The sequence below is a fragment of the Enhydra lutris genome, unplaced genomic scaffold (genome assembly GCF_002288905.1).
Source record: "Enhydra lutris kenyoni isolate GAN:26980312 unplaced genomic scaffold, ASM228890v2 scaffoldscaffold21, whole genome shotgun sequence".
Lineage (NCBI taxonomy): Eukaryota > Metazoa > Chordata > Mammalia > Carnivora > Mustelidae > Enhydra > Enhydra lutris.
In genome coordinates, this window is record NW_019154105.1 from 53,093,361 (window position 1) to 53,115,340 (window position 21,980).

The 21,980-nt window shown below is 37.6% G+C and overlaps 1 protein-coding gene across 2 annotated transcripts in view; it reads left to right on the forward strand.

Annotated features, from left to right (window-relative positions):
• LOC111149101 (potassium voltage-gated channel interacting protein 4) overlaps positions 1 to 21,980 on the forward strand; it is a 1,200,286-nt gene that overhangs the window by 1,045,566 nt on the left and 132,740 nt on the right. The window contains exon 2 of one of the 2 annotated variants that reach the window (XM_022506024.1): positions 18,865 to 18,966. The exons of the other annotated variant lie outside the window; for it this stretch is intronic. Within the exon in view, the coding sequence (XP_022361732.1) occupies positions 18,865 to 18,966 (102 nt within the window). The remainder of the gene's footprint in view (positions 1 to 18,864; positions 18,967 to 21,980) is intronic. 2 annotated transcript variants of the gene reach the window in all.

The following is a 21,980-nucleotide window of genomic DNA, read 5'->3' on the forward strand; positions in this document are numbered from 1 at the left end:
AAGTTCCTTGTATGCCTGTGACAATTTGCAGTGTTTTCAGAGCCTTCTCTCAACCTTTTAAGTATTCAATAGCTCTATAAAGAATAATGGTTCTGTATCTAGGAACAGCCTATTAGCCTCATACTTTTTTACCCTAGTCATTTTCTGATATTTAATTTGAAATAGCACAACACACATTTTGAGGTTAGGAAATGAGAAAAAGCACACAATATTAACTAATAAAATAACTCATCTCTGTTAAGCACATTTTAATAAAACATTTTCCATGTTTCTTGTCTCATAAAAGTTGGGTCTTCATACTACCTCTGCACAGACTAGAGACAACACAGCCAGTTAATTTATTCTTGGTTCTTTTCTTTAAGATACCCCGATGCATTAGTGGGATGGAGCTAACGGACTGAGTGGAGGACCGCATGGTTCCTAGTTTTCAGCTAACCCTGCTGTGATCAGCTCCTATCCCAAAAATCAATCCCTGTAGCTTCCCTGAGTCTCTGAGCACCCCAGTACAGAGGAAACCTCCTCTATTCTCTTATGTCCAGACCCTTTAGGGAAGAAAATTTATCTGAACTTCTTCTCAGTTGTTCCATGGATTTTAAGAATAATTTTTAAAAAGCTTATCAAACTCTAGAAGGCCCAGACTTTCAGGTCCCAAAACAGAAGAACTCATGGTACTTCATTTTGGCTTCTTCGAATATGGACAAAATGAGTAATCCCTAAGATGAAAACACCAGAAAAATGTGTCAAGTGTTCCTGCTGGGGTAATTCACTGGAAACTCACAATGAACTTGTGACACTCAGCAGAATTCTGTAGATCATAGTCAATATGAAGTGAGTCTCCTTGATAGTGTTCACAGGGCTGACTTAATGAAAGATCAAAAGAACCTCTTCAGAAGTAAGATAAACAATCAGGGTGAATCTCTGTCTTGTACCACGCTTAAAATACTGGGCATTACTGTGTCCTCACCAAGTACAGGGTCTGAAGACTCATTTTGTTTTATGTTCACAATGACCTCATGGGGTTAATATCCTTATCACCTTCATTTCCAGGGTGACTGAACTGAAGCCTAAAGAGTTAAAAAATGTTCCCAAAGCCTCACAGTAAGCCGGAAAGCCAAGATTCAGTCTATAATCTTAACCTATACTATATTAATATCAGTGGTGCCATTGGTATTTAAATCTGATTATGTTTTTAGAAGATTCATAGATGGGCAGCTTCTTCTTATGATCCTGCCTTCACTTAACCCTCATTCATAACAAATCGCGATAAGATTCCCAAAGCTGAGGCATTCGGAATGACTAATAAAGCATAATGTCTAAGACGCCTTTCACAATATAAAGTGCATACAAATCACCTGAGGATCTTATTAAAATGCAAATTCTGACTCAGTAGCTCAGGGATGAGCCAGAGGATTCTGAATTTCTAACATGCTCCCAGACTATACTGATGGTCTGAATACCACATTTTAAGTAATAAGAACATACTGGAAAAGATCCCTTCAGTATGAGAGGATCTGGAATAGAGTCTCAGCCGGACAGCAGTTGAGCTGTATGTTTTCTGAATCTGCCCTGAAATGCCCTTATTTGTGATTTATAGGCTATAATACCAAACAAGCTTATCTCATAGAACTGTTTTGATGATCAAGTTGGATAATACTTTGTAAAGTGCTCAAAAGATAAAAAAATAAAAAAGCATCTGTTAGTAACATGAAGCTCAAACTTATTCAGTTCAATGTCCTCCCCAAAGTACACCTAACCCTCAGATTTGTCTTGGCTATAAAAACATTTACCAGACAAATTGTCCTGATCAGTTCTGTGCCCATATTATCCTGAGGTCACATGGAATTCAGCAGCTTTACTCATCCAGAGAATAAGATAGGATCCACAATTCTTTATCCACAAAGCTGTTTTTACAAGCTTCCTATGAAATTTCAGCCTGAGAACAAAATACTACACTCTCTTTGTATGGATATCTTATCTCAGTTTCATGATTCTGATCTGTTCCTTATAGTGATCGAGTGATTTTAACAGCATTGTTATCTCAGGCTATTCAAGTGTGTTGACAATGCTGGGTGTGCTACTACCACCACCCTCTCCTGGTTCCCCCATAACTTCCATCAACCACAGCCTAATACTGAAAGCCACCAAGTAAGGGCATTCTCTGCACATTTTCAAGGCTTAGCTTTTTGAATGCCCTTGTCTCCAAGTGACAGGTTTGCCAGATCCGGCATTTCAGATTGTCCCTATGAAAATGCTAATTGTTTTTGGAAACCTTGAGAAAGTTATGATTTATTCATGAAAAGGAGCCTCCCTTACTCCTTTGGAACTCAACCAACATTGATTCATTCATTTAACAAATATGTATTGACAGCCAATGCTAGGCATTGTGCGTGATGCCGGAGAGACAAAGATAAATGTAACATAAATAGTAAATATATGGCCTTGGGATTCATACAGACCAGGTTCATAGACATAGTCCATTAACCTTCAGATTTCTTTTTTTTTTTTTCTTAATATTTTATTTATTTGACAGAGAGAGAGAGAGAGAGCGCACAAACAGGGAGAGTAGCAGGCAGAGGGAAAAGCATGCTCCCTGATAAGCAGGAATCCCAATGTGGTGCTCGATCCCAGGACCCTGGGATCATGACCTGAGCTGAAGGCAGACACTTAACAGACTGAACTACCCAGGTGCCCCAACTTATAGACTTCTGATCTTAGGCAAACTAAAACATTATTGGGTTCAGTTTTTTTCTTGATAAATGATTTATATGAAGCTTATATAAGACAATATTTATAATATGATATTACAATGCTTGGGCCATAGCAGATTTCTAAAGTATGATGGTTCTGGGTTACTAAGAAATCCTATATTCCATCCCATGGAGATCCGGAGGAGCCAGAGAATCTGATACATTTAATAAAATGCAAGGAGTTCTGAATGATAGAAGGAGGCACCAGATTAGTCTCTAGAGTGAAGTGATTTTTTCTAAATTATTTTACTTTTATCTCTCAAAAGTTTACCTCCTTTTCAGTATAATTTTATGATCCTTGGGAATAGAAAGCATCAAGGAGCATTTAATGAAATTAAGCATGAACAGACACTTGTAGAATTGAATTAAGTGATACTAGGATTTTCAGGATTAAAATTTTAGTCCCTCTGTATTTGGGAGTCACACTTGGTTAGTGTGAATTACAGAGGGATTATGTTTCATTTGAAAAACATGTTCTTGAAGACCTCAAGCAATTTAAGGTCTTAATTAGATGTTTCCATAAGGCTAAAAAGAATGGCCAGAGTTTCTGTTAAAAGCTTTAAGGGAGGGGTGCCTGGGTGGCTCAGTGGGTTAAAGCCTCTGCCTTCGGCTCAGGTCATGATCCCAGGGTCCTGGGCTCGAGCCCTGCATCGGGCTCTGTGCTCAGCGGGGAGCCTGCTTCCCTCTCTCTTTCTGCCTGCCTCTCTGCCTGCTTGTGATCTCTGTCTGTCAAATAAATAAATAAAATCTTTAAAAAAAAAAAAAAAAAAAGCTTTAAGGGATATTATATTGAAGCAATATCCCAGACAGCTCACCACTCATTTATTCTGCCAGCTTTGAGGTTATGAAATTCTTAACAAATGGAACAAAATTTCGAGTACTGAATTACTTTCAAATTTGTACATAGTGTGAGACTTTACTACTTACATGATATTATTTCATATTTGCATGCAAAATGTGACTTTATGTAACTCAAAGAATTCTCTTAGGCAACATTTTGATGTGGTCAAGATAGTTACTTACAAAAAGTTATCAGAGAACACCTACTAAACTGGCATGCAATTAATTTTCTTCAGCAGGATATAGCCGCTCAGCTACTATGATAAATTAAACATCAGAATTTTCTGGCTCAGTTTCTAATAAATAAAAATCCTGAGCAGCAAACAGAGCTACCTGTTTTCAAGGACAATATTTTACATTGTGTGTCAGCCTAAAGCATTAGTTATTAAAATTAAATTAGTAGGAAAAGATACTCATATCCATCTTAGGGATATTGATTTGTTGTTCTTGATTTTTCTGTAGTGCTGATAGAGAAGTTAGGATTAAAGTATTAGGGACTCTTTCCACTTACACTGTTTAATTAAATATGACTTCTCCTGAACCCACATTGATATAATTTATGAATACTCCTTCTACCTCAACAGGTACAATATTGTGGCTAATACATATTGATTATTTCAATGGACTTGTTGAGTTGGAAATCTGCATTTATGTTCTTTTCTAACTGCTGAGAATGTGTAAGCATCTTTTCTGCATTAAGAAATGTAGACCTGAATTTGAATCCCTACCTACTTGCTGAGGGATATAGAAGTGACCTAAAATCTCTGATGTATTTAAGTTTAAAATTTAAAGTATAAAATAGGGATCATACCTAGCTTGTAAAATCATTTTAAGAATGAACGATAACATATATAAGATGTCTAGTCCTCTGTCTAGCAGGTAGCAGGTGCGAAATAATTAGTAGTCACATGAAGATCTTTTATATAAAGTCTTTTGTATAAAATCAGTAAACCAAAACCATTCACTATGGTTAACATTTATTTATTCAAAACATTTTTAATTGAGAAGGAACGATATGCCATGTACTTAGGTACTGGGAATAAAGTAGTAAAAATACAGAAAATCCATACCCTCAATGAATTTACTACCCAGTGGAGACAGGCAAGCAATAAACATACAACTTAAGTACACTGTACATTAATAGTGACAGGCACTATTGATAGGGCTACAAAAAGTTCTGCTATACCTGGAAGTCTGGGTTTATGCCAATCATCTTGATACCATGATTATAGTGCCCCCTTTTTATTTTCAGTGGTGTTCCAGATTGGACAATAGATTTTATGGTTAACTGTATTGGTTTTCTCGGGCTGCTATAACAAAAGATGGGTAGCTTACACAACAGGAATGTATTTTCTCATAGTTCTGGAAGCTAGAAGTTCAAGATCAAGGTGTCAACAGTTTAGTTTCTCCCCAGGCCTCTTTCCTTGGCTTGCAGATGACTGCCTTCTCCCTGTGTCCTCACATGGCCTTTGCTCTGTGCTCAAGGCATTCCTGGTGTCTCCTCATCTTCTTCTAAGGACACCGGTCAGATTGGATTAAGGCCCACACCAGCGGTCTCTTGTTTTAAGCTGAGTGTCTCTTTCAAGGCTTTGTCTCCAATACAGTCACATTCTGAGATAATGGGGGTTATGTCACTGACATATGACTTTGGGGAGGACAAAGTCAACCAGTGTAATAAACCAACATATGGTGTGAAGTAAGGCAGGAGAGAGGAATAGAGAGTGGTTAGGTAACAGTTCAGGTTTAGATAGGATAGCCAAGAAGGTGTCATCGAAATGTCCATTTTGGACTAAAGACCTGAAAGAAGTAAGGGAGTGATCTGGGAGATATTTGAGATAAGACATTTCAGGGGAAGAGACCAGTCAATAGCAAGTTCAAAATCAGAAGAGTAAAAAAGGAGACAAGACAGATAGAGGAGTTTTGGTGGGAGCAATGGGCACACTTTGCAAGCCATTGTAGGGAATTTGGCTATTAGTCTCAGGGATACTGAAAGTCATCTAAAATTCAATAAATATCTGACTAGTTAATTAACTAGAAACAAGGAAGGGAAGACTCTTGCTTCTACTTTAGTTCTTTGTGAATGCTTACCCTCAACAGAGATTTACTTAACCCTAACTGCAGAATATAGAGGATGTCAACTCCAAAGTGAAAAATTTACTCACCTGTAGGGTGTTGTAAATTAATTTACCTAGTGTAAATATGCTTAGTGAGAATTTGCAAAAAAATACCAGTACCATTAAGAAGGTATCATAAGTACAGCACCATGCCTTAGATTTTGAAGAACTCCATATATATATAGGAAGTGTTCTAAGTAGAGGAAGAATATGTGGCCATGATATAATTTGATTTTTTCTGGCATCCTAGAAAATTCATTAATTGATATCTGTGTTAGTTTCTTATGGCTTCTGTAATAAATTACTACAAACAACAAAAGTATATTCTCTCACAGATTAGGAGAGAAGTCTTAAATTAAGTGTGTCAACCATGTGTCAACATGGTTGGTTCCTTCTGGAGTTTCTGAGGGATATTCTATTTCATTCCTGTCTTTTAATTTCTGGTGGTTGAGGGCAATCATTAGCATTTCTTAGCTCATAGCTGCATCAATCCAATATCTGCCTCCATCTTTGTATGGCCTTCTTTCTTTCCTCTGTGTGTGTATGTCTGTGTGTGTGTGTGTGTGTGTGTGTGTGTGTGTGTCCTTTATAAGGACACACATCATTTGATTAAGAGCCCATCCTAAATTCAGCATGACCTCATCTTAACTAATTATATCTGCAAAGACTCTGTTTCCCAAAAGGGTCCCATTCTGAGGTTCAGCATGAACATGAATTTTTGAGAGACACCATTCAACCTGATGTAATGTCCACATCAAAATTGTAAAACTATAGTTCTTAGGAAAACCTATCTGCATGTGGTTTGGTGCAGAACAGGACAATGGTTCTAAATTGGGCTTCCTGGGGCTCCTGGGTGGCTCAGTCAGTTGAGCACTTAACTCTTGGTTTCAGTTCAGGTCATGATAACATGGGTTATGAGATCAAGCCTCACTATGAGCTCCACATTCAGCATGGAGTCTGCTTGAGATTCTCTCCCTCTGCCCTTCGCCCAACTCGAAAGCACCATCTCTCTCTCTCTTTCTCAAATAAATAAATCTTACAGAAAATAAATAAATTGGGTTTCCCATTTGAGTTAGCTGATTCACTTGGTCTGGAGTGATCAGGCATAGCAAATTTTTAAGCCATTCTGGTTATTCTAATGAGTAGCCAGGGCTAATTCATTGGTATTCACAAAATTGTAAACACTTGAGCTTCACTGCATGTCTTATCTGATTATCATCCCAAGTACCTATCACGGGGTCTGCCTTATAATATACTCAATAAGTACCTATTGGTTAGACTAATGAACAAATAATTTTATAGGATAAATGCAGTTTTGAAAGAAGATTACATACAGTGACCCAAAAGAATAAGAAAGTAATGTTTCACATTGGAAGTTATAATGGGTTTCATTGTATTTCTTCTAGCATTTGAAAGATTTTCCAGAAACAATTACTTCATTCATCTTCTACCTTCCTTGCGGTTAGTAAGTGTCACTTATTATTAGCACCATTTTTCAGATGAAGAAATTGGATCTCCTAGTGCAGTTTTCTCTTCAACTGCAATATTACTTTTTAATACCACCAGGAAATTGATAGATGTCCTATAGAAAAAATAGAATTAGAGGCAGCATTTCTAGTAAAGGAACATAGGTCACCAAGTTTTTGGCACTATATTCAAGATAGGATGATTTAAGAAGCCTAGCTGAGGGGTTGGGGAAGGAAATAAAGAACTCCCCACAAAGTGAAACAGACATGCTATAGCCAAAGGTTACATAGTCAGACCCAATAAGTGAAGTGTTCTGGTGATTTATTAGAGCCATCATTAGTGTAGTAGAGAAGTCAGAATGTCAGACCCAGATTGAGACAGATGGACATGTGCTCATATCCTGGTCCTGCCACTTCAAAGCTGCATACCCTTAATTTCCTTACCTATAATTTGGCTATCATGTTATTATCTGCCACATGGAGTTCATAGGAAGGTTAAATTATATAATGCTTATAAAGTGCTTGGCACATAGAAAGTTCTTATTGTTGTGTTAGAACACTGCATTTTAGGCATTATTTATGTCCTTTGTTCCTAAGGGCAAGATTACGTTCGAATGAAATGTAGAGAATATTCCTGCTTTACTGTTTATCCTGACATTATTGCCCCCATGATTACAGGTGAGATCAAAGAGGCTCAGTGAGGTTAGGTTACTTATCTAAAGACTTACAACGAAAAATGGCAAAGCCTAGATTCAAACTAGTTCTTTCTGATTCCAAAGTGGCAAGACTTTCTGCTACAAATGTTACAATTAATACATCCCAAATTATTTACATTTTTTATGTTGGCAAGAATACCTTTTTTTTTTAAAGATTTTATTTATTTGACAGACAGAGATCACAAGTAGGCAGAGAGGCAGGCAGAGAGGGTTGGGGGAAGCAGGCTCCCCACTAAGCAGAACATGCGGGGCTTGATCCCAGGACCCTGAGATCATGACCTGAGCTGAAGGCAGAGGCTTAACCACCCACTAAGCCTCCCAGGTGCCCATAAGAATACTTAACGTGAAATCTACCCCTTAATAAATGTGTAAATGCACAATGCAGTATTGCTAACTAGAGACACTGTGTCATACAGCACATCTCCACAAGTCATTCATCTGGCACAACCAAAACTTTATACTCAGAGAAAAGCATCTCCCCATTTCTACCCTCTGCCAGTCCCCACACAGGCACCATTCTCCTTTCTGCTTCTATGAATTTGACTAGTTTAGACACCTCATACAAATAGAATCATGTAGTATTTGCTCTTCTCTAGTTTATTTCACTTAGCCTAATGTCCTCAAGTTTCATCCATGTTGTTGTATATGACAGGGTTTTCTTCTGTTTGAAAGCTGAAAAAATATACTACATGAATATGATAATAATATTGCATTTTATATGAATACTTCTATTTTAAATTTGTTTCATTTTTCCTACTAGTTCTAGCTACTTTTATTTTTTAAAGATTTTATTTATTTATTTGAGAGAGAGCGAGCTTGAGCAAGGATGAGGGGCAGAGGGAGAGGAAGAAGCAGGCTTCCCACTGAAGCCTTCCCACTTCCCACTGAGCCCCTAACACAGGGCTCAATCCCAGGACCCCAGGAACATGACCTGAGCCAAAGACAGAGACTTAACTGACTAAGCGACTCAGATGCTCCTACTTACAGCTATTTTTAAAAATGAAATTGCACATTTACATTATCTACCATGTAATGAAGTGGCCATTTTGACAATGAGTGAACATTATGGGACCAGACCACACTTGTTGCTGATGTAATTTGTCATCTTAAATTGGAACACTTTGGACATGAAAAGTGGATGCTAACAGATGGGATGTTAGGACCCTTGTTGTAAATTGGCACTGTCCAGGGCAAACCCCTACTTATAGAGAACTATAGATAATTTCCCAACTCCCACAGAGAGGATCTCACCATATAAGCAGTTTGGGTCAATTGTGCAGAAGAACGAAGGAAAATTGGCTTTCAGTGATCAATTTTAAAGGAGCCCGAAGAAAACTGACAACTTTTCCATGTTTTTGTTTTCTGCTAGTATTCTTTGACTCATTCTGCCAAGAGAAGGAGCGTTAATGTGGACAATCACAAGCACTTAGTACTGGTTTAGAAAGCCTTGTAGCTCTTAGCCATCCAGTTGTCTACTAATATTTGCCCAGCAATAAGGTACAATAATTATACTGTACTCTGTTGACTAAAGCTCTCTCTGCATTTTTCATAAGACTTGCAATCAACACAAAGGTAAAGAAAATTCAGTGGAACCCTGCCTTGATTGAGAGAGAAACTGAGTAATAGGCAGGGAAGGACAGAGAGCAGAGAAAGATAAAAGAGAGATACAAACAGAGATATAGAAGGACAAAGAGAGAAAAACCTGGAGTGTGAGAAGCAAAAGATAGAGAGCAAGAAGGAGACAGGTAAAGAAGTGACAAAGGCTAAGGAAGAGACGGGGAGAGTGAGCTAGAGAAAATAGGGACAGAGAGAGACACAGGAGAGAGTCTGAATGGCTGACAGACTGAGTGGCACTCATTTTATGAGAAACAGGTGTCTTCAAGTAGCATCTCTAAGTAGATTCAAACTCACTCTATTTGCATTTAGATTCTGTAGATCATTTCCAGCAAATTCAGGTACTTTCTGGCTTCCTCATTCTGGATTAACTGATAAATAAAATGTAACTTGTTTACAACCAGGGAAAACAAAACCAGTCAATTAGGAAGGTCAGAGCTCTGCCTCCAATATTCATAAAGTTTCAAAATTAAATGTAGATATTTTCCCCTCATTTTCAGTCATTAACCCTGCTGTTGCCCTTCTTAAAGGTGAACAATTACATCCAGAACTGACAGCAGGACCAGTAACAATGGGCGTAGTTAGCAGCAGTTTTCAATAGAGTATGAACCCCAGATTATTTGGGACTTTTTTTTTTAGAAATAAATTTGGAAATACAAAATAAAATGTGTGTGTGTACTTATAAGCCATAAGCTTATCTGAAAAATAAACATGCTGTCAGATAAGTTCACATTTGCAACTAGTCAAAAATATACTTCCTAGCTTCAACATCAAGTCACTGCTCATAAATCAGTTTGCAAGTGATTCAAAAGAGGGACATACAGATGGGATCACAGTGCCACTGAAACTCCTGGCGACTTGGTCATAGTTACTGATTCCAGGGAAGACACCATGTCTATGGAAACATCATTAGCTCTTTTCCTCCATGTGACATCCACAGGATGAACATCTAGGACGAAAAACATTGTCCATAATTCAAAAGCACAAGATAGAACCTGAACAGGGTTGTTAGTTAGGGAGTAGGAGACTTTATTCCCACGCAAAGCCACAGAAAGTATTCATTTTTGCTATCAGCTGTACTACAAATGGAGGAAGATAAGCATGCTTCTCATTGTGGCAAAATTGCCATGTTTATCACTGTTGTTATTAGTTGCTGAATTCATAATTCAAGCCCATCACTCACTGTTGACACCTGACATTTACATGTAGTGCCATTTATTATAGAACAGGAAAAGCAGTCAGTGCAAAATGACCACTGACATATATGACCACTGAAATCTGGGGGGAGAGGGTTTCACAAATATGGGCCAAACACCCTGGGCTGATTAATTTTCAGTAATGTCAGACTTTGTAAGATGAAACCTTTCCCACTGGTAAAATGAAGACATTTTCATTCAATTGTATCACAATGTGCAGTGATCTATTTATTTGCACTCTTACTTTTTATTCTTTTTGTATTACTTTGTTACAGGAGTTTTGAAGTGCTAGATCTCTGGTTTAACTTCTTTTTTTTAAAGGTTGGTTTTTTTTTTTTTTTTTTTTTTTTTTTTTTTTTTTACAGAAAGATCACAAGTAGGTGGAGAGGCAGGCAGAGAGAGAGGGAGAAGCAGACTCCCCACTGAGCAGAGAGCCCGATGTGGGGCTTGATCCCAGTACCCTGAGATCATGACCTGAGCCGGACAAAGAGGCTTTAACCCACTGAGCCACCCAGGTGTCCCTAATTTCTTGATGAAAAAAGGGAGTTGGATTAATTTTGATTTCTAAGGCCATAAATTATGAACAGATCATTGGACTCAAAGGTTTATATAGCCAATTAATTTAAGGTATTAATCCATCCATGTAGGTGTCCATAAGAATTAATTGAAAAACTTAATAAATAGAGAAGATTAATCATTGAACATACCTATATTAGTGCCTAATATATGTAATATGCTGCAGTAGTTGCTAATAATGCTAATAATCAAAACAAAGTAAGACACTTTCTCATCTCATTAGACATGTTTGCTCAAATATAACTCCACTGAACCCTTCCCTGGCAACCGCATTGAAAAATACCAGACTCTCCCACTCCACCTCCCAACCCTACTCACCAACAGAAGTCTCTACACCTCATCTTTGCTTTCTATCTGACAGACTTTATATTTTGCTATTTATTTTTGTTTATTTTTCTCTGAATATAATGTCTGATGAAAAAGAGTAAGAGTTGTTGTCTGTTTTATACATTCACATTATTCCCAGCACCTGGACCATGTCTAGCACGTTCTAGCCATTCAATAAATGATTTTTGAATAAATGAATTAATGGATGCACAGAATCCTTCAGCGAATCTGAGATTTAATGAAGGAAATTGGCAAATTAATCATGCAATGCAATAGGTGTTAATATTGATGTACCTGGTTAGACTCTGGAGAGCAGGGACTTTTTCTTATATGACCCATCTATATCCATAGTACTACAATAAACATTATTTAAATGTTTATAAGAGCTATAATAAATGCTTATTTTAAATAAATGAATAAATATTTATGTGATGTAAGGTTTTTAATCTATCAAAGAGTGTTTATGATGGTAAAATGTCCTGCGTACTAAGGCACTCTGCTGGTTGACAAACCTTCAACATTAAATTTCTTTTAGTATTATTGGTTTGGGAATGTAGTCAGACTCATCTTTAGCAGAAAGCCTTCATACCCAGATGTCCATTTAGAGTTGGGGAGGAGACTGCTTCACCCACACTGAGGAAATACACCATGCAGATTTTAAATGTATCTGCTAATTATAGACATGCAGCTAATCTGTATATGTTGAGACCATAATATAACATATAATCTGATTTCATGCTTTCAGCAGATATTGATTGACACTTTTTATATAACAGGCATTATGCAAGGTAATGGGGATACAGTAGTAGATTAGAAAGATTTGCTTTCTGATTTGAGGATATGGTTGAATATAGTCTGCTGTCTTTTTATGCTCTCTTTGCTTTTCTACTCCTCTGTCCCTGACTTCTTCACAATTAATTGAATATTTTTGGTATTCCATTTTATTTCCTCAGTTGGCTTTTCAACTGCACCTCCTCTTACTATTCCTTACTCATTTCCCTAGCATCTAGAGGTTGTAATATGTCTCCTGCCTTTATTCACACTACTTAGTGTTGATATTATACCACTTAGTGTAAAATGTATTAGCAGTAAATTTGCATTTGCCTTCCTGCCCTTATGATATTGTCAAATTTTATATCTATAAATATAATGAATGCCACAATATGTTTTGTCATTGTTGTTTTAAACAAAGGAAATAAAATTATGTATTTTCTATTTCCAGGGCTCTTCATTTTGCTCTTTGTTTTTATCTGTAGATCTTCATATCACATCATTTCCTTTAACCCTAAAGAAATTCCTTCGGTATTTCTGGTAATGCAGCTCTAGTGGCTATGACTTTTCTTGCTTTGGTTTGTCTGAAAATATCTTTATTTCACTTTCCTTCTCAAAAAACTATTTTCACTGAATATAGAAGTCTGGGTTGAAATTCTGTATATTCCCCCAGAACTTATTCCATTGTATTCTGGCCTCTGCTATTTCTGTGAGAAACCATTCTTATATTATTCTATCTCTATTTGTAATATGTCTTTTTATTCTAGATTTGGGTTTTTTAAGCTTTTTCCCCATTTTTTTCAGCAATTTGACTATGGTGTGATTATACATGATTCTTCTTGTATTTATCTTGATTGTGGTTCAGTAAGTTTTCTGGATCTGTACATTAATGATTATAACTAAATTTGGAATATTTGGGACATTTTTTGCAAAGTCTTCTTTCCTAATTCATCTTTTTTAAAAAAATTACATTCATGTTAGACAAATTGATATCTTCTTATAAATTACTAAAAATCTATTTACTTTTTAATCACCTTTTCTCTGTTATTCAGATTGGATGATTTGTCTTTTTTCATCTCTATTCAAGCTCATAACTCTTTCTTCAGTAGTCCCCCATCTGCTGTTAAGTCCACCTAAGGAAGTTTTTATATTTTTGATATTTTACTTCTCATTTTTAGAATTTTTGTTTGTTTCCTTTTTATAATTTTAATTTCATTGCCCAAATTTTTCAACTGGTTACTTGCTATGACCATCTTCTACTTTATGCCATTTTCTACTTATTTTGATATCTGTGTCATCCCTAGGTCTGTTTCTATTGATCCTTTTTCTCAAGAAGTTGATTATGGGTCACATTTTTCCATTCCTTAACAAGTCGGCTCATTTTTGATGGTGTGATTGTTAAAATGCAGTGTAAGGAGTTTGGATTTTGTTATCTTCTTTTCAAGAGTGTTGAGTATTGTTCTGGAAGGCATTCCATAGTTACTAGCACTTCCTCTGGTCTTAACAACTTTCATTCTATTATTTGTTAGGATAGGTCAATTTTGGTTTTACATGTAGTCATAGGATGTGGCCCTTACTCTAGGAAATGATGCTTACTTCAAAAACATGGTCTGGGGGTGCCTGGGTGGCTCAGTGGGTTAAAGCCTCTGCCTTTAGCTCAGGTCATGGTCTCAGGGTCCTGGGATCGAGCCCCGCATCGGGCTCTCTGCTCAGCAGGAAGCCTGCTTCCTCCTCTCTCTCTCTGTCTGCCTCTCTGTCTACTTGTGATTTCTGTCTGTCAAATAAATAAATAAAATCTTTAAAAAAAAAAAAAAAAAACATGGTCTGTCTGAGCTCTCCAGTGAATGCCAGTGGTGTTTACTGCAGCAGTGTGGTTTTTTCTCTTCCTTCCTTCTTTTTTTTTTTTTTTTTTTTTTTTTTTTTTGGTTTTTTCTTTTTTTTCCTTTTTTTTTTTTTTTTTTTTTTTTTCCTTTTGGGTCAGAACTTCATCTCCCAGTATGACATGACTTCTGGTATTTCCATTCAATTCTCAGCCCTTTGGCAGCTTGTGCCTCCTCAGTATTATGGAATCTGATCTTGAGCATGCATGATTCAGGCTTTGATCAGTGACTCTATTAGTCAGGGTTCTCCAGAGAAACAGAACTAATTGGAGATAGACATGTAGATAAATATGGATACAATGAAAGATTGGCTCACACAGTTATTGAGGCTGAGAAGACCCACAATCTGCCCAGGAAAGTTGGTGGTATAAACCCAAAGTCCTGAGAATCAGGAATGCCAGTGTCTGGGGCAGGAGAAGATGGATGTCCCAATTCAGCCAGAGATCAAATTCACCCTTCCTCTGACCTTTGTTCTATTCAAGCCCTCAACTTACTAGATGATGCCACTAGCATTGGTGAAGGTGATTTTCTTCACTCAGTCTACCCATTCAAATACTCATTCCTTCCAGAAACACCCTCATAGACACACTCAAATGGTATCTTACCAGGTATCAGAGCATTTCTTAGCTCAGCCAAGTTGACACATAAAATTAATCATCAAAATAACCCACATTGAATCACAAATCCTTCCCTCTGATACACATACTGATTCTCTCCTTCCTAGCACCTTCTCCTGAAAATTCCAGTCACTTTGGGAGTCCAGAATTCTGAGGTCTATAAGCATGATCTGTACCCCGCTGGACTATGGAAAGAACATGCTACTAGGTAGAGAGAGCCAGGGCACTTGCAGAGCTTACCTCTTAGATTTCTTTTCTTTGAAGTACTACAGTTCTACATTTCTTGTTGTTCAGTACTTGAAAACAGTTGCATCATATGGTTTGACCAGCATTATGGTTTCTTATAGTGGGATAACAGTCAGCAATGGTTACTCTCTAAAAGCTGAATGTAGATATCCTTAATCTTATACTCCAGTAGGAAAGATATGTGTCAAATATAAAATTATGTCATCAATTATTTTAATTATATTCATGATAATGTCATGAAGGAGAAATATAAGAAACTCTACAAGTGTATAATAGAGCTGTTCATAATCTAGTTTCATCTGTCATGTAGGGTTTTCCTCAGAAAGTGATATTGAACTGAAATCTCAAAGTAGACAGGAGTTAACCAAGCCACAAAGAGGGGGGGGAAAAAAAAGGAAGAAAGAAAAGCTCAGTTAGAGGTAATAACATCTGGAAAGGACCTGAGGTAGGAGGAAATATCATATACCCAAAGAACTGAAAAAAAAAATATTTAACACCTATTGAATGTACATTATGAAATTATGAATAATCATTGTGCTAAATAAGTGCTTTATTATCTCATTAGATTCTAACAAATTTATGAGATAGATATTATTACTAATCCATTCTGTTGTTGAGGAAACTGAGATTCAGAGAGATTCAATAAACTTACCCAATGTCATAAGATACTGGGATCTGGTTTCAGGCTGTTTCACTACAGTGCTTGACCATTCAACCACTACACTTTAAGAGGAAAAGAGCAGAATTATCTGGTAGCAGAGAGAGAGGTACAGAGATAGAGGAAATTATATGATGTCTACAACCTGACTTAAGAAAGCTAAAGTTCTCATTGAGGAGAAAACACTGAAAAAACAAGGTAGGTTAAGGAATGCCCTTGTCATGATGAGCACTGGGTGATGTATGGAAGTGTTGAATCACTGTAGTGTATTCCTGAAACTAATATAACACTGAATGATAGCTATACTAGAATTAAAATAAAATAAAATATTTGTTTTTCCACATCATTTGGGGGACTTTGTTTATATCATTTTTTAACAATTATGATAAATCATATTCTTATGTATTTTGAAGGAAAAGACCCTAGAGAATTTGAATAACGTCTATAGTCAAATAAAAGTTGATTTGTTTATCTACCTGGAAATAAAAACTACTTAGAAGTCATATAAAATTTCTATTTAAATGTATTTCTAAAAGGGATCCTTAAACTGTGTTTTTACAACAAATATCCTTTAGTATAAGTCCTTCTGTTTTACAAAAAAAAGACAGAAACCCAAAAAAGTTTAATAACCTCTCCAAGGTCACTGAACAGGAACTAAAATCTGGGACTTCTGACTCCTGATTAAAAACAACAAACTTATAGTCCAGTTCAAAACTTTATAGTCCAGTTCAAAAGATGTTCCAAGGAAGAACATCATTAATTACCAAATTGGGGTGGAGTCAGGGAGTGACCATTAATAGCCTGAGCTTGGGGGACAGGAAGCTCCCTCTCCTACACCTAGACCTGAGAGTCCAGCAGCTGTTATAGATAGAGTGAGCTTGGCAGGTATCAGAATTTAAGGGGAAAGGAGGAAATCAAGCAACTAGCAAATATTTCTTGAGTGTTCATCATGTGACAATTTCAGGGGTGACTATGGAGTTTGGCTGGACACCAAGAAATCAAACATGAAGTGAAAGAGCTGGGTACTAGGTAAAACTAAAGCCTTTTTCCTACTGCAGATGGCTGGTAGAACCTTTTCTTTCTAATTCCTTATCAGAATAGGGTCTCACCCTATAGTAGGATGTGATACCTGTAATAGTAGCAGGAGGAAGTGCAGCCGAAACAACAGAAAAGATAGAACAGGGGATGGAGGAGGCCCTTTCCTTCAGGAAGCGAGGAGATACCACAGCAGAAGTTAACCAGAAGTAGGTGTGCTTGTATTGAGTTTTAAAGTCTGCATGGACATTTTGAAGTTGATCTTTGGTGAAGGGTCACCAGACTGTGCATACAGTGGCAGGGATTTAAAATGTCCAAAGAAAGAGAAGCAGAATGTCATGCTTGGGAAGCTAAAATAAATCAAAATCCTAATGTTCCGGAAGATATTTATAGAGGAAACAGTATTTATATGGATGTGTCCCTCTACAAATGCACAAGGAAGAAGCCAACTAAAGATTTCTTTCTATGTAAATCTGATTTATTTTATAAGTTAAAAAACTAACTTAGATACTAATCAAGGAAATGAAATCAGGTCTTGTTTTGGTATTGAAAGTAAATTTATTCACTCATTTGTCAGACATTTATTGATCTCTTCTTATGTGCCAGACGATCAATTAGCACTTGGGATATTAAATAAATAAGACATTCCGCACCATGTAAGTGTCAAGGGCAGAGGAGAGACTTGTTTTATGAGTTCCAACAAAGGTAAAAAGAATAGCCTGGCCATTGGCCAATGGTCCAGAGCAAGAGGGTGTTTAAAATGTTGTCAGAGAGTAAGGCATGGCCAGCTCATTCAGGGATTGGTGTCTGTGGTAGGAAGTGTGATTTTTTTCCCCAAAGAATAGCATGAAGGTTATAGAGAGCTTTTACGAAGAGAAATGATATGATTTGATTTATGTATCTACTAGTTCTCTGTCCTCCCCCACACAAAAGATTCATCAGGTTTTTACCCAGTGCACACTGATGATGTGGTGGAACACCCCCAAAAGGAAATAGATTAGTAGCCTTGTGGTCAGAACTCTTTATAATTCCAAGGTAGGAATTATAAAGTAGAAAACAACACATGATGCATTTCCAGGCCCATATTATAAAGATAGAAGATGGTCTAACCTAGATTTAAATTGATTCTCTTATTATTGCCTTATATTCAACAACTTCTGAACTAATTTGGAGGGGGGACTATATATATATTTATATATCAACATACAAATTCGGGCTCTGGGCACTGAGTGGACAAGTTAATGATGAGTTGGACAGTTGTGGCTCTTGACACCAACAGTTGTTCCAAGCTTTTTTGTTTTTACTAACTTGCCCACCCAAGTGCTATTGATTTTCCTTGACTGGTCCATAACCATCTGAAGTCACATATACAACTCCATCTATTCCTGGGTTAACATTTTGTGAACACGCCTTGCTTCTTCTGGAATTACTTTGCTTGAATAATTCTGTCCATTAATATGCACATGTGAAAAAAAGCCAAGTTGCATCTCTGGGCATATCCACTTGTGTTAATGAGGCTGAATATCAAGGACATCTATTGTCTCACTTTCAGGGAAGGCAAAGGTACTAACAGGTGATTGCAGTGTGAATGATTTATTCAGGGCGTCTATCGCCTCTGTAATCAAAGACGGGGAGCAACGAGAACAGAAAATTGTCACATGGGCCCCAACTCTGGTTTGAATATAGACAGTTCAATCCCGTTAATTCTTTCAGTGGTCTTCCCAACCTCAGGCCAAAAAAAGCCACCAAATTTTACTTTAACTCCTCAAAAAGACTTGTGAAATTCTATTTCCACTAGCTAATGCACCATATGATTAAATGCAACATATGGAAAAGTTTTTAAAAGAAAACCTAAACAATGAGAAAAACGGGGCGGGGGGATTATTTCCTTTTTTTTTTTTTTTTTTTTTTTCTTCTGGTGTCCCAACCCACTGCCTGTGATTGCCTGCTTAGCAGATGTCTGCATCCGTCCCTGCCTGCCCAGCTTCCTGTGATAAGCCGTGAGGCATGCCCGTTTCTTTCCACAGACAGCATTAACAGAACCCATCGCATATGTTCTAGGTTTCCTCTACGCTCAGAACAGCACCAAGCGCAGCATTAAAGAGCGGCTCATGAAGCTCTTGCCCTGCTCAGCTGCCAAAACGTCGTCTCCTGCTGTTCAAAGCAAGTTTGTTTTTGTTTTTGTTTTTCTCCCCCCAACACCCCACCTGTTTGTTTGTTTTGTTCCTTTAGGTCTGTATGCACTCCAGTTCTCTGCTTCTAAAGGGGAAAAAAAAAATCTATATGTTATATTATGCAAAACCAAGTCTATTGATGTACTCTAGTGTACCCCAACGCCCAGGGGAACTTTTGTGCGATTGTGAGGCCCTTCCTGTCTGTCAGGCTGATGGCACAGTGTTAGTTACGAGAGCCTGGACTTCAAAACTTTTGGAAGTTTCTGTTTGATCTGAGAGGTGAGAGTAGCCTTGGGATTTCCATGGGCTCACTGGTTAGCAGAGCCGCTACACACTTCACCCTGCATCACCTTGTAGACTTTCTGACTCATCCATGCGTTTGGCACACACCACTCAGATACCCCCAAAGTTCAGAAGAATCACTAGGTTCGAAAAGCGACTACAAAATGGAAACCATTTACGCAAATAGGTTTTTTTTTTCTTTGTTCACTCTCTCTCTGCATCACTCAGGGTTCTTTAGGAAAACAGAACCAATATATACATTCATACACACATATACATGCATAGACACATACATATGTGTGTAAATATGCACACATATGCATATACACACAAACATGTATAAAGGTATTTATTTTTAGGAATTGGTTCCCATGACTGTGGGGGCTGGCATGTCTGAAATCCTTAGGGCAGGCTGGCAGGCTGGAAACTCGGGCAGGGTGGAAGACTTCAGTCTTGATACAGAATTCCTTCTTGCCCAGTAAATCTCAGTTTTTGCCTGGCTGGTCAGCCTGGGATGAGGTCCACCCACATTATCTAGGGTCATCTCCTTTCCTTAGAGTCGACTGTTGGTAGATGTTAACCAGATCTGCAGAATACCTTGACAGTAGCATTGAGATTAGTGTTGTTTGAAATAACTGGGTGCCTAGCTTAGCCAAGTTGACACAGAAGACTAACCTTCATTCTCTCCACCTTCTCTTTCTCTCCAATTTTGTAACAATCTTGAGGAGTAGAAGGTAGAGGGTATCTAAAGGACAATGCTTTATTTATTTTATAATGATGCTATATGCAATTTATAAAAAACATTTACATTTATCCTATGTTTACACTCTTTTTTTTTTTGAGAATTTATTTATTTATTTGAGAGAGAGAGATTGAACACAGACGGAGAAGGGGAAGCAGACTCCCCGCTGAGCAGGGAGCCCTACACAGGACTCAATCCCAGGACATTGGGGTCATGACCTGAGCTGAAGGCAGAGGTTTAACTGACTGAGCCACCCAGGCACCCCCTGTTTACATTCTTTCATATATAGTTTTTTTCAAGCATCAAACAACTGTTAGAATCAGACAGAGAAGGTGTTGTTCTTTGGCAGTGATGAAACAGCATATGAAGAATCTTGCTAACACATTCTATGTGGGGGGCTCTAACCCATGCCTTCACCAACTCTTTTCATATTCTGCCTCACCATGTTATAGGAATTGATAGGCTCAGCGATATAAAAAATGTATGAATAAATGAAATTTCACTAATCTCCATAATGTAAATGGGGAAACTATAGAAAGTACATCAAACAACCTGATACATCCAGTCAAAGTCCTAGGATAAAACAGTAACTTCAGTACATTCATTAGACAAAATTTATCATAATAATAAGATTTAATTAATTCACTTATTCAGTCACTATAAATGTATTACGTGCCAGTACACCGTATGTATTATGTGTCAGTTCCTATTCTCATTTGGGGAGATATAGCAGTAAATAAAAGAGCTTTACAAACTTTCTATTCTACTGGAACATTCTGTGCAGAGAGGGCACAGAACAAAATTACTTTTACTGGTGACAATCTGATGGAGAAAAATTTAAATTATTGTTGAGATCCATTGCTTCAATTTTTTCCACTCATTGCACACACCACACACATTGTCTTACAAACAAAAACATGGTGTGTCATCAGCAGCTAAGAGACCGTAATCCCAGAATGATGTCCCAGCCTCAATCATCCCCAATATTGAAGCTGCAGACGTTTTTATTGCCACTATTTGTCAGCAAATGTTGGCTTTAGAGCCGTTGCTTTCCTCCTTTCAAGTTGGAGTCAAAATTGCCAATTTACCAGATATTCACTGAAAACATAGTCATTTGTACACAGTAGACAGGTAAAATATAACTTTACAATGGATTCTTATATTCACTTGGGAAGAACAAAATTGCCAAGTCCTATTAGCACTCTTCCTGCACCAATCCCAGGTAATGTCAGACCCCAAATAAATGGTCATGGAGGATGCAATGAAATTTTCAACTAATTGTGAGGGGAAAACCAGGATCTTTCTTGAAGGGAAAAAATAATAATAAAAGATACTAAAAATGAGCAGAATAATCCTGAAAACTGACATTTTTATAAAAATGGGATTTCACAAATTGGCTGATATTGAACTGATGCTAGACTTATACTATGAGCCCAAAAGTTATGCAAATATAGCTCCCTTCCCCATTAGCCACACTTTCCCCACTAGCCACCTGGCATGAGAACACCCCAGCAGGTGGACATAGATTGCTTGGATAGGAAAACACATTAATTCTACTGCTGTATCAGAAGTCCGTTATTTATGGGTCCCTATCCATGATCAGGCCCCACGCAGTCGGGCACAGGACTGAAAAAAATGTTTTAAGAACACAAGGCAGATGGTTACAGCCAGGTAACCGGAGGGGCAGAGGACCCTAGGCCACCAGAGGAAAAGTTTGGCCACCAAATGTCTGCATGCTAGACCAGAGAACCCTGTGGTGAGGTTCGGCTTGACGGAGCCAGTTCTAGGCTTGAATGAGTGGCATAGTGGCTGAGGGAATATTCTCCACTACATCCCATGCACCTTCAAAGATTAAGGGACCAAAAGGTAGTTAACGAAGGGCCAATACTCATTCTAAATTCCATTCTCTTTTCCACGAAGGTAGGTAAGAAAGAGCTCTTCATTCCTCAGGGAAGGAATGTGGGATTTATCTATATCAT